We start from the raw sequence: 18,107 nt of genomic DNA, 5'->3' as shown, positions 1-18,107 counted from the left end.
ATTTATTATCACATAATTCTCTTTTTTTTTGGTTTGATCTTACTGTCTCCTTAAAGGTAAAAACAAATGTAGTACAAAAACCAAAACACGCTATTTTTAAATTGGATTTTTTTTTTTTTACCCGTCATGATTTGATAGGAAGGAAGGATCTAAATGAAATGTGGGTAGATAGGTAGGTTTGTGGGAGTGGGAGTGGGAATGTTATTGAATGCATGGTTAGAGTACGCGTGTCAAGACTTTAATCAGTACTTGATTATCTAGATTAGATTTATATTAGAGTTCTATTGTCTATATAGTAGGTGATTAACTATGACTTCAAAGGTACACGTTAACCGGTGGGTGGGTGGGTAAAAATAGAAATAGTGAGACTGCGTGCCTGTAGCGAACAAAAATTTATAATTTCCTCATTACTTTGGCTTAAGTAGGCAGAGTGGCAGGAAGAAAGAATAAAGAGACAGGCCGGCAGACAGTCAAAAATAAGGAGTCAGTCAGGAATTAGGCGGGCCAAGCCAGATAATGTTTCGGATCATCACCAGTCAATATATACCCTTCAACTGTTAAGCCATTTTCATTATTATTATTATTATAGTGTCTTCTTATTTGTTAAAATGGCCATAGGTTTAACACTATCCGAAGCTATAATCCCTTATCCGACTATGTACCCAGTTATACATTTGTTTCATAGTTTTTGGTTTTTTTTTCTTTCTATTACTTTACATGCCACATAATACAATACATACTAAAACTACTAAACTAACTAGTTTAATCTTTACTAACAGCATACTTCTCAGTCCATTCTTTAGCAACCAGAATAGCCTTTTGTTCATCTTGTTTCCATTCTTGAGCAACATCATTGGCCAATGGATCATCCGGATTGGGTGCTCCTAATAAAGCTTGAATCGATAATAATATAGTTCTAATTTGTAATGCTGGAGACCAATTATCCTTTAATACATCTAAACAAATTCTTCCTAACTTATCAATATTAGGATGATATATCTTCGTTAAAAATCGAACTTTTGGGGCACACATTGGATATTCATCAGGTAAATATAATTCTAATTGAAATTTCCCATTAGCATATGGTGATAAACTTGGTCCATCAATAGTAACTTCAAAGTATCGAAGATTATCATCCAGTGGTGATGCAGTAATACCAGGAACTGGATCACTTACTAATCTTTCTGTTTCTTTGATGATTCTTTTAGGTAAAGTAGCCATTATTATAATTATATTCTCTCTATATAATAAACCAAACTAATCGATGAAGTAAAATAATCAATCAACGTTAAAATATTGTTCTTCCCCTTTAAACTTGTTTCAGAATCCGGCTCTGCAATAGATATCTAATTTATTATACACTTGTTATAATAATCAGTATCAACTTCGTCGTCGTTACTAATATTTTAACCTGCTTGTGACTCCATTATACCCTTTTTTTTCCATTTGTCTCCTTAATTTTGAAAGTTTGAGATCTCCTGCACGTAATACTGTCACATGACGAATCTTTCCGAAAAGAAAAATATTGAAAGCAAAAACATTCAAAGCGTAATATCGAACTTGATTAAAGCTTGTTCAAGTTAAGTCTTATCATCTAGCTAATTATTTATCTAGAATCTGTATCAGAGCAATATGAAACTACCTCCATCACCGCCATTCATAAATCGTTTAATTGTGGGCACAATAGCTATGGCAGCAGGTATTTACGTAACGATGGATGCTGGAAAAGATTTTGAGTTTATTAAATATGTCCCTCATAGTCCTGAAGAAGTTGAAAGAAGAAAAAGAGAAAACATAGGTTTATCATTGAAGTATATGGAAACTAGTACTTTGAAATATACCCCTGAAGCTGAAGAACGTTTCAAAAAGTTGGTTGATGAAAAGCAGAAACTTGAAGATGAGAAGAAACAATCAACCACAAACTCCCAATGAATGAAATCAATGATTAAACATATAATGATGCCATACATTCCCAACATCCTTGAATAATTGTAAATAGAAACCCAACTTTGTATTATAGATATGTATATTTTAGTATTACCCAAAAATGACAATTTAATAAACAGTTCATTATATTTTGAGATCAATGGTAGTTCATTCTTTTTGTTTGATGGTTGGATTTATACTCCCACTTTAGTGATTTATTGTTGTCAAAAACAAAATTCCATGTTTACTCATCTCGGTCAAACATTATTATACAAAGTAAAAATATTTTTGTTTTTATTTGTGAATTATTAATTAACTCGATGTTATAATTTAGCTCTAAACTTTATCCACAAAACTGATCCAAAATAATTATGTATAAAAATAAATAGTTGAACTATTGTATAATTTGAACACACTAAAAAATATTTTTGTGTATATTGTTCATAACGAGTAAAACCAAATCATTGTACGAGAAATGTGTTAATTGACTACATGAAACTGACAATCATCCTTTGATTTCAACTGTATTCGCTTCATCCCTTACCCCTGTTTCTCAACAGTGATGACTACTCACAACTAAAGCGTCCAATGTATATTTGATCTTTTTGATTATGAAAGAAATCTAACTCATCATAATTCAGTTTTACTCAACAAAATTTTAAACCTAATTAGAAAGAATAATAACTTGAATTTTAATCATCCCTCCAACAAATATTTTGTATCATTTACATCGTTATTAATATTTTTATGATTCAATGATCTCAACTACATGTCAATTTCAGTTAATCCATGGTGTAATTGTTAGGTAGTAATCGCTATTGTTTGTTCTATTATTTGAGACAATGTAGGTATTTTTTAAGGTTCTGAGTGCGTGTGCCTAAATAGGATCCGCATGCCTTTTTGGGGTATATAAGTGCATGCGCGGAGAACCTAACCGTTACCTAATTAAGCCCTGAGAGCCTAACTAGTTAAACCTTGTGCGTTGCTACAGTTCATGCGGGGAAAGATTTTCGAGGCAACCAATTTGTATCATTCATTCACTCTTCGTTTGGCGTGGGGGTTGATTTTTGAAGAGGGTTTTTTATTTCATTTATTCATTATTTTAACGAGGCACTTTTGAATGATATAATGCGATAAATTTCACGGTTAACCATTCATTAGAGGTATTTATTATTATTTGTGGTAGCTATGACAATATAGGATATGGTATCGTTGAGACAATTGATTATATTGATATTTCAATATAATTGCTCTGCTCCCATTCATGTAAATCGGGCAAATTATTTAATATTAGGAATAATATAATAAAATAATGCAAAGCACTAACAATATTATATGAAATTTTGTAAGCAACTCTTAAGTTTGGAAATGATCTACACTGTAGGACATATTATAATGATGTTGATGTTGCTAATTTCTGATTATTTTCATATGTATTGTAATGAGTTCGTAAGTGACCTTCGTGTATTGTTACATTCCCCTTGTTCCCGTTCGAATCCAAGAAAACGATATCATTGCTTCAAGGTTGGGATATTTTTTAAATAAACTCATCTACCTTCAAGTTACTGTTGTTGGATTGAACAGATAAGATTAGGAATATGTATAACCTACATATGTGTAAGAAAATTATTATACAAGGTTGTCAATTGAACTTGATTAACACTTGGGATGTGATTAATTACATGCATATCGTTAAAAAAATTGTTGATTCCTCTAAACCATTGGTCAATGTAATGAAACCAACACCCCGGCGGGAAAAGGTTGCCAAATCAATTCATTAATTCCCTTCTGATAAAAATCCATTACATCACTCGATAATTTCCCATATTAAAATTCTCTACAATTGACTTGTTGAGCTCCGATAATATGAATATGATAAGCGTATTTAAGTTTAAACCATGCAACTGAGTGTTTCATAAATTAAATCAATTGGAAAGTAAAGTTTTTAATATCATGGTTTAGGCGCAACAATTGAGACAGAGGGAGGGAAAAAAATAAAAAAAAACCATTTAACACAAAAATTATGGCTTGTTTCCCCTCATAAAGAACTTTCACGAGCGTTATTGAATATAATTAAATAACTCCCCTATTCTTTGATTGGCACTGATATGCTTCAATAGCTCATCATAGTTATTAGACATTTCTGTTGGATATTAATTATAACCACTATTAAAGGCGGTAAGTGCATTACGCTTCTTCATTTTCTTCTTCTTCACATATTTACGCTAACTCCTTGGTTATAGCAATTCTTGTCAACTATTGCTATCTTGACTCCCAATTCAATCATAATAATATCTCATCATATTGGCTATAAGCTTATAAAATAAAACGGACTATCTGAACAATGCCAAAAGGATAATTTACTATCTTGAATTATTTTTTAGTCGGGGAGCTTAATTGATACAGATTAGATTCTACCCCATGACTAATGAGGAAAGCTTGTGACTTTTTAGTGCGACAAAATTATATGAAAATAAAGTTTTATCGAACTTAATTTACACTAAATAGGAAAGAGGAGTCAATTGAAGTTTGCTGCATAATAATTTCTTAACTTTCATTAAACCCTATATTGTAATTCTTCTGATTCAAAGGAACTAGTTTTATTTTTTAAGCGTTGATATATGAATTGCTGTTGATATTTTTGACAAATATAGTTAAGCATTGTGACTACTTCAACGATCTTATGAAACTATTTTCTTGAGGGTATTCATCTAAACCTAATCATATTTCAATGAATTCTATCTTAAATTTTAATGAACTTCTTTTTTCACTCCTTCAATATAACTGTCGCGTATATGTAGAGTCATCGATGAATTAGTCAATTGACTACTAATAAATGATACTAATAGTAAATTTCAGTTAAATCTCTTTCGACACCTTTTACCCCATTCCCCACATTTTGACAAATAATTTCCTGCATAGACGACCTCGATATCTCCTTTAGAAAAGGTTATTTTCCTAAAAAGACGCAACTTGCGACGTTAACTAAAAAATACATTATTTTCCTTCATCTACATTAAAAAATAACTGCCGTATCAAAAAATAATACCAAAAGGTAAAAGGAGCTTCAACCTAATTCTTCAAACAAATTGAGTGTACAAATCCTACACTTTAAAGTTTTATTGATCATACAGATTTAATAAGGGTTGAGCTGCATCTTTCTTAATTATTTAAAATTATTGAAAATTCTAATCGATAAATCCTAAAAATAAATTGAAATAATGGAATATAGTTGCATTGTTAATAAGTTGCCAATTAAGCTCAATTAGAGCCATTCGGGCAGAAGTATAATCACAATCCGTGATACTTGGGGAGTCTTTCGTCATATTAGATTTCAACTTAATAGCCTTTTTGAAACTCCGTCAATTGTGAAACTGCAAATCCAATCGAGAATAGATGGAAATTTTACATGGAATATGTGGGGTAATTATCGGATGACTAGAATAGTCCCTTTCCTGTTTAAATGATTACAATATCCAATTAGTCACTTCTTACCATTCATTTGTAACTACATTCCACATTTTCCTTTAGTTAAAAAGTAACTTTGTCAAGCCTGAAAGTGTAATTTAAAAATATCATACCCTATCGGAAGACTGTTGAAAACCCTTTACCCCTCTACAGTATTAAATTCTATCTTTATAAACGAGCTTTTTGATATAATATTTGAAAAAGAAATAAATAACGGTTATCAATTTCTTTTTAAAATTATACTTTGTAGCACTGTGGGGTAAACATTTTTGAAGTTAAATGGTTATTACCACAAAGTATAAATTTTATCGCCCCTAAATATCAGAACAATTATATTTTTTTATGTAGGTTTTTTTCGCTCTCCTTCGCAAAATTGGACAAAAAAAATAAATGTTTTCCTTAATAAAATTGCTCCCCTTTGGCTCCTTTATTCCACTAACGTTCAGTACGAGGGGTAGTCCCTCACGTCCTCCACTACTTACTCCACTCTGTATACTCTAATTACTTTAATTTTAAACTTCAAAAACCACGGTCATTTGATTTGTAACATAATGTGTTCATATGTTTGAAAATGGATGTTAAACTATGCTATCAAATGGACTGAAGTTATCCTTAATAAGCTGGACATTTTACTGAAATCGGCGTTGCTCAACATATTTCCAGAAATACCCAACCCCCAAAAAAAGTTTGAGTAAGACTTAATTAGGCAACTATAATATAATATAGGCAACTTTTTAGTATTGTAAACTGTATGAAATTGTAAATGACTAACTAAAAGACTAAACAATCATAATCATCGGAGGATACAAGGTAGAAGTCCTTTTGCGCGAGAGCCGCAAGGTGCCGGAATTTTTTTTCCTTCTGCCATTTTTTCGCTGTTGAGGTTCTCCTCACCTTGAAGCCTATTACATCTAAGATCGTTGATAGCATGTGCAAAATAGGCAAACGGCATAAATGTTCATTATTGTGTAGGTTACTTAATTAGGTAAAGTGGAGTAGCCTGCTTCCTTTATAGTCTCCCTCTCATGCAAATGTTGATACCTAAACAGGAAATATTCAAGTATCTAGTATTGTGGTGCTGCATATGTTAAGTGCCCATTTGTGCGTACTTGTATTATTCCCCTGCATTGTTCAATACTTTATTTAGTTAACTATATATTTTTACTATACAACAATCACAATAGCAAACTTAGTTTTTATTTTTGTTCATCCTTTCAATTCAATCATTATATTTTATAAGAATATTAATAGGTTAATTGTATAATTGATCCCATTTAAATGTGTAAAATAGTGACGCAATAATTTTATTATAGACAAAACAGGAGTTGTGAATTATTATTCAAAAAACGAAATACCCTAATGTAGAAGTCAAATGATTAATGATTATCTTTCCGCCTCATCCTTTTAATTTCGCTCTGATGGAGTTGTTTTACCTGATGATGAGCTCTACAAGGTATAATTAATTGCTGGGTTGATGCAATAGTATCACCTCTAAATATTAAGTACCCCATTTTTTTATATGAAATAATGTCGATGGTCTGAACATATTTCAGTTGAAATTCCAAAAAAATATTACAAATTACCTACATGAAGTAACAAACCTAATAATATTTCCCAAATAGTACTACTTATTAACGATCTATCGATTGTTCTGTTCTTGCTGATGCGCAACCATTTGCCTCAAATGCACCTCATTTATTTTTTTATGAAAATCATAAATATCCCCAAAAAATAAATGTGATACAAAATAGCAAAAAAAGCTTTTTCCCTTGACATTTGCAACTAAAATAATATTCACTTACTAGTTTATGCTCATCATTTAACCAAAATAACTTTAATTATGTACATATAAATGATCATTTTGATTTTTTATTTTTTATATGCTATTGTCGTTTATACATTCTGCAGAAGGAAATAATAATTTAAATTATTTTGTGTAAATTCAAAAGTTACAATGTTTTGCATTAATCTATCATTTGGAACCAACCCATACGTGAAAAATTACTTTAAACAGTTACCCCTCTAACTTAGACTTTCTTATGAACTATTCCAAATTTCTAATCCTAGGAATAACTGAAACTAATTATCTAGAAATTAATATATATTCAACCATTTCCACCCTTCTTCTGGAAATTTTTTGAAGTCAATTCCTTTTTTATTTCCCTTTCAGTATATTTCATAAATCAATTCACTTCAAGTCAATCATTACTCGACAAAACATCTTTCGCTTTACCCTAACCTCAACGAAACCAACCCTTGGATACCCTTTCATTTGATACCCCCTCGATAATACTTCGTTATATTTATACCCTTATACTTCCAACACATATATTAATAATATCTATCTACAATGATGCAAGAAGTTTTACCACCAGCTAATGGAAAGAAATTATGGAGAGTGAAAAGAATTAATTCTGTCTCAACTGATGCTACATCTACTACTACTAATAATAATACCCCTGTCGTTGATAGTTCGGTTGAATGCTTGAATAACTCTCTCAGAATATCTGCTGCTGGCAACAGATTAACTACAAAAAGACCACCTTTAAGAAGACCAAAGAATAAACCAGGTAAGCCAAAGGACTTTGTCTTTGTCGACTTATCTCCAATCAAGACTGATGAATCTGAAGATGATGCTTCTACTGGTTCTCCAAATATTGATAACATTCAATTACCATCACCAAACCAATCTATTATTGATGAAACTTCATCTCAAAACTCATCAATGTTTGACATGCCACAATTAAATGATTCATTCTCAGCTTTATCTACTTCATCTGAAGATATATTTTCTAGTTTTGATAACTCTTCTATATTAGGCTCGGGAATTGATGGTTATATGCAGGTTACCCCACATTGTCAAACTCAAAGTCAAAACTCATCACACGGAAACTCCATGCCTCAAGATCAATCACTCTTAGGATTAGGTATTAATAATACTGGTGTTACTAACTGGGAACAACCTCAAATGTTTAAACCACAACCACAACAAGTTCCAGTTCCAGTTGCTCCAAATATGATGTTTACTCAACAAATTTTCACCTATCAACAAGCTATGTTACAACAATATCAACAAATACAATTGTTACAACAACAATTACAACAAGTTCATCAAATGCAACAAGTTCAAGATGTGCAACAAGTTCAACAACAAGTTCCTCAAATGCAAATTCCAATGCCACAACAACCAATTCAACAATCACACACTGTTAGTGCTATTGAAACTGGTGCTATCGGTCATAAGAGATCAAAATCTACAGTGGAGACTTCTATGAAGAAGAGAAATAGCGGGCAATTTCAATTCAAGACTTATACTGGTCCAAAACATAGACATTCAGCTTCTGAATCTTCTATTAAGAAACAAAGAAAATCAAGTAAATCATCTCCTAACTCACCAAACCAAAAAATTGAAGATCAAATTAATTCTTTAATGAAACCAGTTGGTTTAGAAGATTTCATGATGCTTAGTGAACAACTTGATATTCCATTGGAACAAGGCTCTGCTAATAGTTCAGTTAACACTACTAATGATTCTAGTTATGAAACTTTTACTCCAATTTCCGATTATTCTGATGATGATCTTTTCTATAGCAAACCTAAAGCTATTGATGCCAATTTATTATCTAATTGTGGAATTGATCAATTCTTATTCAACAAGAGTGAAGATTTTGAATTATCAGGATTTGTCTCTATGTGAGGGATTTTAAAAGGTTTAACTTATTTTTGTACATTAGTTGCTTCGGTGGTTATATTTCTCTAATCTTTATTTTTTCATGATGCTTATTTATTTATTTACTTTTCACTTCGATACCATTCATTTATTTTCGGTTGTACACTAGCTATTTGATACCCTGTGCCATTATAAAAATTATATATTACAAAACTTTCCAAAATGAAAATCAATCTCAAATCTTTTTCTTTCTTTTCCAAAATCATATTTTCTTGCTTATCAACTACTGACATTATCCATTTTATTCGGTCTTTCCCAATTTTTAATTTTACTTTCGAATTACAATTTTCTTATTTCGCCAAATCATTTTCGGTCTTACTCTTTAGTTTCTGTTTCCTTTTATTATCATCTTTTTATCTTTCGTCAAAATTGTCATAGTTGAAAGCTTATCTTTTATCACTTTCGGTCTAAAAATATATTACCATTTCGGTGAGATTGATTATTCAAAATGGAAGTTTAGTATATAAATTTTTTAAAAATACACTACATAGTTTTTAATGAATATTTTAGTTTTACAAAATTTACCTAAATTAAGTTGTAGTTCAGAAAAGTTTAAGGAGTTGTTAATTTAAATGAAAAAATTGCGAAATGTCGAAAATCTTTAAAGTTTTGTTAATAGCTGTGAAAACCTGCATACAATTGGTAAAAGATTGCTAAAAATAACATCAGTTTTAATGTATCACGACTTCTAGAAACCCATGTCATGTTTAAAGGGAAAATCCCATTTTAGCCGATAACGAAGCATTTATATCGTATAATTGAGGCAAGTCTAAAAAGTCAATCCTGAGAGCTTAATCGAAAAGCCGGACCCAATTAGGAAGTTCCTAAACGAGAATAGCTACTGCAATGCAAATGCAGAACCCTGTGTCAAAATTGAACTAGCAGATCCGAACAAGGTCAAGATGGAGTGAACTGATTATAACTTCATTTGGAATTACGATTATTTTGCATCCATGAAAGTGTATAAATGTAAATTTATGTTTCCTAAATAGGTAATTCTTGTTTTGGTTATACAATTTTTTGGTGTGGTGAGAAATTACCCTTTTAAGAATTCATGGGTCAAGAAATGCGAACAAAGGGTTATAATATTTATTACTATGGTAGGCGAGCTAAGGTTACTAATAGAGCTATTATTTAACTAGAGTGGTAAGCAATTTGAAGTGTTTACGAAACTTCCAGTCAGTTCCAGACTTTTTGGATGACTTTTAAACTTGTACTTTTTGAGACAATGACCTCCCGTTTCCTCTTAATACTTTTTGAGGCTTGACTTGTGGCTTCACTTCCTCTTCTGTTGTTTCGGCAACTTCGTCATTTGGAATTTCACTATTCTCTGGTTCAGCTGACTCTTCTTCACCTACTGGTGCAGCTTCTGTTTCGCAAGGTTCATCTTTCGAACCTCCATATCCAACATATTCAACTGGAGCATATGGCTTTATGTAAGCAAAGTAATCAATTGGCTCAGCTGGAGCAATATAATTATCTTGATCTTCTGTCATCATACATTGCTTTCTTGCCTCAACAGTAAAACTAGTTACAATGCAGTAGTTATCATTGTCAACTAAATCATCACCTAAGGGGGTGAATGGTGAACTTCTGTAAGCCAAACGAGAATATAATTCGCTCATATTGGGCATATCTCTAATTTTCTCAGTTGCATGATACCACCATTCAGTATCTAATGATCTTTCCATAGGCCATAATCCTTCTGGGTCATATAATTCTCTAGCAGAATATTCAAACTGCCAACTTGGTTCGGCTCCACCATTAATGAATGTTTCATTTAACTCAATGTTATAAGTAAAAGAATTGACAATATTGAAAGATTTTTCATCTATGGCGTAATATCTCCAAGCTGGGTTAACTCCCGAGTAAGGACTTATAGAAGGACCTATTAATGCAAAATTAATAGCCTTTTCTAATTCTTTTGAATCGCAACCATCACCACCGTAAATTAAATTAAATGAATCTTTTAAGTTGCTTCCGAAGAAAATAGCAGCTATAACTTTTGGAGAGAATCTTCCAATTATTAAAGTTAAAACTTTAGCTGGTAAGGGTAAAGATCGAGAGCTCGGAGGTAAATGACTTATAATCCATACTCTTTGTTCATTTACTTCACTTTCCAATAATTCGTCAATTAAAAATTTCCAAATGCCAAATTTGTCAATAGAATGGACATTCCAGAAATTGTACAAATTTTTATCGTTCCAAACATTAGAGTTTAGTGAGATAATTTTTAACCCTCTTGAAGTTATTATGGAAAACCCAGTATGCGAATATCTTATTTGCTTAGAGGCATCGAGGTCTATCCAATCCAACTCTAACCATAAATCAGCCAAGAAGTCGAATTCCCATTGGTATGATACTGAATTTTCTATCAAGTTTTTAGGTGGTAATTGATTTATTGGGAACGTGTCTCGAATACCAAAAGTTCCAATAATTGGAATCGATGGTAAATAAGTTTTTAATAATTTATACACAACTTCTTGAGTTTTTAAAATATGATGCTTATCAATGAATATTCTATCTTGATGTTCAACTGTCCCACCAGTGAAAATGGCCATTTCAAATTGTAAATGGTTTTGATGAAAATTTCTTATTGTATGAAGAGTATTATTTAATAACAACAAAGGGGTTTCACAAGTATAACTTCCAAATTCATGACATGGAGACCAAACACTGTTCTCATTTGAGTATAAATCTACATACTGACCCTTTTCAAAATGCCCATGAGTGTATGAACTGTCATAAAATGATAATCCATTGGATGGATTATGAATAGGAGAATAATCATAAGATTCTGGTGGTTTAAAATAATTATAACTATGTTCTGAACAGCATACACTTTGAGAACAATTTGCTTCAGTCAATAACTTATAATTCAATTGAAGATTAATATCACTAATGTGTAATACATTAAAGGTTTCACCGCTATTTTGAGGAGCTTCATATACTTTGGGTTTAGGAGGCCATAAGTTTGATAAATCCAATTCAGGAGTCTCTGGTAATATATGACATTTATCATCATGGTAATAACAGAATAAATCACCATCTAATCCTTCTGGATCCATCAACAGAACCACTTTAGTGAAATCATTTCCAATCGATGAATATTCTAATGATGGATATCCATAATTCATATGACATTGAGTCTCATCATTTCCCGCCTCAAGACACCAAATGGTAAAAATTTGCGGGACTAAATCAGGACGAGTTAATGCTAAGAATTTTCCAATCTGTAATCTAGTCTTACATGTGATACATTCATTAAGATCAGTAGCTGCATCAAGACTATGTAATTCATTGACTGCATTATGAATGATATCTTCATCAGTAAGGATGATTTCTGAGGGGGGCCAATAATGTTCACCAATTGGATGTTCATAATTTTCAATTGAACCAGACACAAGAACCAAGAGGAATGGTAAAATGCTGATGACTCTCATCTGATCAATTGATTGATTGATTGCTTGATTGATTTGGATTGATTGGATAGTAACATCAAGAGAAGTGTTGTAAATCTGATCCTTTTGGCTGTAAAAAAAAGATCCCTAGCAGTAACTGGTGCGAAAGGATCTCCTCCTTTTCCTTCAAACACACTGACAACAACAACTACAATGACAACGTTAGTTGATTATTAATCCAATCAAAGTTGTGAAAGATATTAAAAGGTTCGAGCTGATGATGTGAATTGATTGATATTCACTGCGACTAAGTTTCAGATTCAGATCCCAATATTGGGAATGTTGCTATATGTGGTTCTTTTTAAACGGTATTATTTAGTTTATGTTTAGTTTGACCTTGCCTCTGTAATGATGTTGGTTCTTCTACAGGTATTACATTATGGTCGATATCTATTAGATAGATATAAAACGAAATACATTACAATACATTAAATTCATAAATATAAATAAATAAAATAAGAAATTTTCAAGATCTGGAGGATTAGTCGATTGGTCCACCACCAGATTTGAAGCTTTAGCAATATTTTGAAGTATTGGATGGGGTTTTCTTTATTTTTTTTTAACAAATAGATGTTTATAATTAGTAGAATACAAAAGAAGACACTTATTTAGATAGTGCAACCAAGAAAAGATTAAAAATTGTAAATTTAACAGTAATAATAGTAATAATAACAGTGGTGGTAGGTTTAAGATTGATAGTACATTTTGGATTGAGGGAACCTCTTTGGGGGCTTCCGCCCCTCTTCGTTATAGACTTTGGCTTTATGAAAGTATCATATAAGCATTTACTTTTTAATTATTTATTATGATTTAATGAAATCGATAAATATCTTTGACTTTTCTTTATTCTTTTTTAAAAAATGCAACCAGTGAACCGTCCCGAAAACTTTGTATAAAATGAAATGAAAACATAATTGGAATAATAAATACAAAAAAATAAAAATAAAAAATGGTTTAAATTAAAACGAAGATATCATGGCTAAAAAAGCTATAATAACAACAAGAAATTTTATAGTAATAATGGCAAAAGTAAAATCAATTCACTTTAATGAATCCTTGAATGAATTCAATAACTTCAAAACTTCTTCATTGGAAGTAGAAGAAGGATCGGTAGAATTTAAAGAATCAATCATAAAATCAGTAAATGATTTAAAAGAATTTAACTTATCTTGATTGAATTTTAGATGAATTGTATTCAATTTCTTTTTATAGTTTTTAAAAGCTGAATGTAAATCATTTAATAATGATTCATTCAAATTTTGAACTTTATCTTCATGATTCTTCAATAAAGTATTTAAATTTGCAAAACCTTGTAAAGTTTTAATAAATGGCAACGATTGCTTATCATCTGCATCAATTATAGATGAGATTTCATTAGTCAACGTCTCGAATTTACTTACCAAGTTATCGCTTGGGTCTTCTTCAGGTACTGCTATTGTTTGAGGTGGAATTTCTATTAAACTAGTCGATTCTAAAACCTCTTTCAAGTTCAAATATGATTGCTCTTTTGGTTTTGGAGCGTTAGGACTTGAAGAACTAGAAGATACAGCCGCCACAGCTACAGCAGCTGCAGTTGATGCTGAAACAGTTGGTAATGCAGTTGTATTACTAGTTGTTGTTACAGGGGAAGTTGTACCTGTTATGACAGCTGAAGGATTAGACACAGCTTCTAATCTTCCAGCCTTAAAATTTTCACTTAATTCATTAAGCTCCAATACATAATTTTCCAATTCACTTAATGAATTTTCAATGGTTATAAAATCATAATTATAATAATCATCTGGTTTTTCAATAGTATTTACTTTGTCAGAAGAACCTGATTCTTCACGTCTCGTAAGCGCCTTCTTTATAGCAGTGGCTAACTGTCTTTGTAATGTTCTTACGGTTGGAACTACTAAATTGGAATTTGGGGCTGGTGAAGCTGAAGACGAGGGCTTTAATTGTTCCTTAACTTGGGAATATTTTGCTTGAACAATTTCCCATTTTCTGGTTTGACTCAAAGATCTATCACCAATATATTTAAATGGTTTAATTTTAATAATAAGGTATAAAATTATTTTAATATCTTCGGTTGATAATTTTGATCTTGTCGCAGTTGCAGCCGCTGAAGAAGACCCTGGTGTATTGGTTCTAGCTTGGAAATGTGAGCTAGAAGATGGATTTAATGAATGATTGTAATCTTCAATCTCAGGATCTACAACGACTCCTTGTTCATCGGAATCAATTTCATCATCTTCATCAATTATGCTTTCCTCATTATTGTCGACTTCATCATGAACCCGTTTCTTTCTTAACTTTTCAATATCTTTTGACCCCTTTGGGGATATTATAGGATTTAAAATGCTTACTCCAGAAGCTGACGCCGTGGAGGGTTTAGAAGGAGTAATGGTGGTGGTGTTTGAATCAGATTTAATGTTTGGTATGAGAACTTTACTAGCGTTATTTAAAGCAGCAGATCCCGTAGAAGAATTAGACACTATTGGATTTTTATTTGAAGATGACAGTTGGTTCAGTATTGATGTCTCATTATCTAGCGACATACTAAGCAGGGATAACTATTAACAATTGCTTTATGTGAAGGAATATATATAAGTGAAAGATTTCTCTTTTATATCAAGAGTTGTTTTGATTTATGGTTTTTTTTTGTCTTTTTTGTCTTTTTTTTGCCTTTTTGTTTTTTCTGTCTGGTAGACTGTCTTTCTCTTTTTTTTATATATTTTAAAAATTATTATTTATTTTAAATTTTTTTTTTTTTGTACTTTTTGTCTGGACCCAAATAAAAAAAACAAAAAAAAAAGAATTAAAAATAAAGTTTGAATTAAAATTAAAAAATAACAGGAATATTTAATCAACTCAACAGGATCTAAATACCACTTTAGGATCAATCAACAATGATATGTATCTTGTGGATGTAATCTATATTAAAGGTAGGTGATTCTTTTAGTGTAGGGTTTAGTCTCGATAATGCAATACCTAGTATTCGGTTGAGAATATATGAATATCTCGCCCTATTTTTGTCCTCTTGATTTCCAATCTAAACTTTACGAAGTTGGTAGAATGCAAAGCCCGATCGCAGCGATAATGAAAAGTCGTACTATATATATATAGATAGATAGTTGATAGACCGTGGTAAATAAACAAAGGAGGGGAAACTGAATGATGTGATATGAAACCTTGTTACCTAGTAATAATTGAATAGCAAAAGGAGACTCAAAAACGCAAAACAGTCAAAAATCACAAAACTTATATATATCAAAAATAAAATTTAAAAAATAATAATTTAAAATCAAAGGACAGACAAAATGGAAGAAACTGAAAGGGAATAGAAAAAAGAAAAAGAACCCAACTTTCGAGACATTAATTACGATTTATATAAATGAAATTCAATCTAGTGGAAGCATGTCCAATAAGAAACAAACAAACAAACAGACACATAAAAAAATTTAAGTAAATAAACAACTATTGTACGCAATAAAGTTGGATCCCAAAATGAATTTTGAATTACAGTATATGCATAGCTTCATACTTATGATTAATAATATTAGGGTCAACAATAATAAACCAAAACAAATCACCCAAATATTATTACTATACAAATGTGGTATGTGTGGGTATTAATAGAAGCATTTCACTATTTTATGACTAACTAATTGACACAAAATTACCTCAAAAAAAAAAAGAATTAAAAAATTAAAATTAAAATTAAAATTAAAAAAAAAAAAAAAAAAAACATTTAAATAATAAATTAATTAGTTAGCTAAAAAAAAACAATTGATTTAATTGGGAATTAAGAAAACAGGACACTTAAGGTACTGTGATATTAAAACACAACCGTTAGTATCTTTTTAATTCTTAGCCCTGGATGCTCGTTTTATCTTGCCGAGATATGGTAACGGATCGATGATCTTATTGACTCCGTGATTTACGTTTTACATTCAAGTGGCAAAGTATTAATGCCATTAATGTTCTTACATACGAACCTTTTGGGTTGTGGTGGTGCTAGAGGATTATTTTTGTCAGATTTTCGTTTTCGTTTTCGTTTTCGGTTTCCTTTTATTTTTTTTTTTTTTTATTACTCCTGGATTAAATTCATTCTCTGACAGTTTTCGTCTTTTCTTTTGCGTCTCAAATTTGTGACAATTTATTTATGCGACGTTGTAGAAATCGCTAAGTAGATAAATTTGACATTATCTGATACATCATAGGAAATATGATTTCATCTAACCTTAGTCGTAAATACGACAATATCCGAACAAGGAACAGTAAGTTCACTTTAAGAACTTCACCATACAATAAAAGGCTGAATATGGTCATTTAGTTCAAGAATTCAAATGATTACGGAAAAGTTGATCCACAGGTACAGTTCTAATCGAAGTCAGGGCGAAAAATGTTACCTACCAAAAAAAAAAATTAAATAAAACAAATCTAAAAACGAATGACTTCATGGTAATTTGATTAATAATTATCAGATATAACATAACCCACGTAGATAACAAAACAGGAACAAAAGAGAAAAGAAAGAATACAAAATTTCGACATAGAAGACTCAAAGTAAAACAATACACTAATCCTTTTGGAAACGAACAAACGAACAAAAAAAAAGATGATGCTAAACCGTTGGAATTAATGGAGATTAAATGCAGTTGCTAATATTTCTGTATAATCCATTTGAAACACAATTTAAACTTTTAACCTTTGATCGAAATCGGTTCTAGTCTATGTAGATTTAAAGTTCTAATTAGCTTAGGATTGATCATTCATTTGCCCATGCATCCGATTCTCTAGATGGCTTTACAGGAATATAATTCATTTCATAAACGTTCCTGTTAAGATCAATTAAGAAAATAGGTCATATCAGACAGACAGACAAAATTTTACAATGGTAGTTAAAGTAAGAAATATACCACAAAAGCAAATGCCTTATGGGAAATCACTTACGATTGAAATTTGGTTACCATATTAAAATTAATAAAATATTAAATTGGATTAAATTATTTGGGGGGTTTTAAATTTATCGGACAAAAAATTTATTTAACTACGTGGTGTGTGAACGATATCAACTTGACATCAATCTACCTTAACCTTCATGTTAAAACAGACGGAAACAATAAACAGAATATCTACAAATAAAAGTCACAAAAGAAAATTTAAGACCCAAATTACAAAATAATAATTGTGCAAAATGCCTTATGAACAAACCTCTTAGACCTTTTTAAAAGAAAAACAGCAGGGAAAAAAACGTTTATAGTTCTTACTGTCATGGTTTTGCATGACTCACGGTATAGTATTTGTCTCCTATATTATCTCGTAAAAACCTAGTTTAAGGACACGACATTTTCTTTTTTTTTATATTCTTTAGGTTTTTTTTTTTTTTTTTTTTTTTTTTAAGCTTTTCTTTTAACTTTTTTTTTTTTTTTTATATTCCATTATTTTTTTTGTCTTACGGAATTATGTCCCAGTCTAGGACCTTTGCGCGGAAGTAAAACTAGGGGCTTGGCCCACCTCCTAATTTGTGTCCTCCA

The 18,107-nt window shown here is 30.9% G+C and overlaps 5 protein-coding genes across 5 annotated transcripts; 2 read left to right on the top strand and 3 right to left on the bottom strand. All coding sequences in view use genetic code 12, as the record gives it.

The window, feature by feature from the left end:
• Positions 1-762: 762 nt before the first annotated feature.
• DFJ63DRAFT_285632 (E2 ubiquitin-conjugating protein) lies at positions 763-1,221 on the bottom strand (the record flags this gene model as incomplete). The annotated part of the gene is made up of 1 exon (XM_064904915.1): positions 763-1,221. The coding sequence occupies one exon, from the start codon at positions 1,219-1,221 to the stop codon at positions 763-765; it is 459 nt and encodes a 152-aa protein (XP_064762265.1).
• A 411-nt stretch (positions 1,222-1,632) lies between these two features.
• Positions 1,633-1,932, top strand: DFJ63DRAFT_334514 (uncharacterized protein; the record flags this gene model as incomplete). The annotated part of the gene is made up of 1 exon (XM_064908045.1): positions 1,633-1,932. One exon carries the CDS (start codon positions 1,633-1,635, stop codon positions 1,930-1,932), a length of 300 nt encoding a protein of 99 aa, XP_064762264.1.
• A 5,812-nt stretch (positions 1,933-7,744) lies between these two features.
• Positions 7,745-9,091, top strand: AGA1 (Aga1p; the record flags this gene model as incomplete). Its single annotated transcript, XM_064908044.1, has 1 exon — positions 7,745-9,091. The coding sequence occupies one exon, from the start codon at positions 7,745-7,747 to the stop codon at positions 9,089-9,091; it is 1,347 nt and encodes a 448-aa protein (XP_064762263.1).
• Positions 9,092-10,329: 1,238 nt separating this feature from the next.
• DFJ63DRAFT_322429 (uncharacterized protein) lies at positions 10,330-12,567 on the bottom strand (the record flags this gene model as incomplete). The annotated part of the gene is made up of 3 exons (XM_064907428.1): positions 10,330-10,478; positions 10,521-12,446; positions 12,492-12,567. The coding sequence occupies 3 exons, from the start codon at positions 12,565-12,567 to the stop codon at positions 10,330-10,332; spliced, it is 2,151 nt and encodes a 716-aa protein (XP_064762262.1).
• A 1,058-nt stretch (positions 12,568-13,625) lies between these two features.
• DFJ63DRAFT_334511 (uncharacterized protein) lies at positions 13,626-15,125 on the bottom strand (the record flags this gene model as incomplete). The annotated part of the gene is made up of 1 exon (XM_064908043.1): positions 13,626-15,125. The coding sequence occupies one exon, from the start codon at positions 15,123-15,125 to the stop codon at positions 13,626-13,628; it is 1,500 nt and encodes a 499-aa protein (XP_064762261.1).
• Between the last annotated feature and the right edge of the window lie 2,982 nt (positions 15,126-18,107).

This window comes from Scheffersomyces coipomensis, assembly GCF_036884675.1.
Source record: "Scheffersomyces coipomensis strain NRRL Y-17651 chromosome Unknown DFJ63scaffold_3, whole genome shotgun sequence".
In the NCBI taxonomy this organism is placed as follows: domain Eukaryota; kingdom Fungi; phylum Ascomycota; class Pichiomycetes; order Serinales; family Debaryomycetaceae; genus Scheffersomyces; species Scheffersomyces coipomensis.
This window is presented reverse-complemented; position numbering and strand designations above follow the sequence as displayed.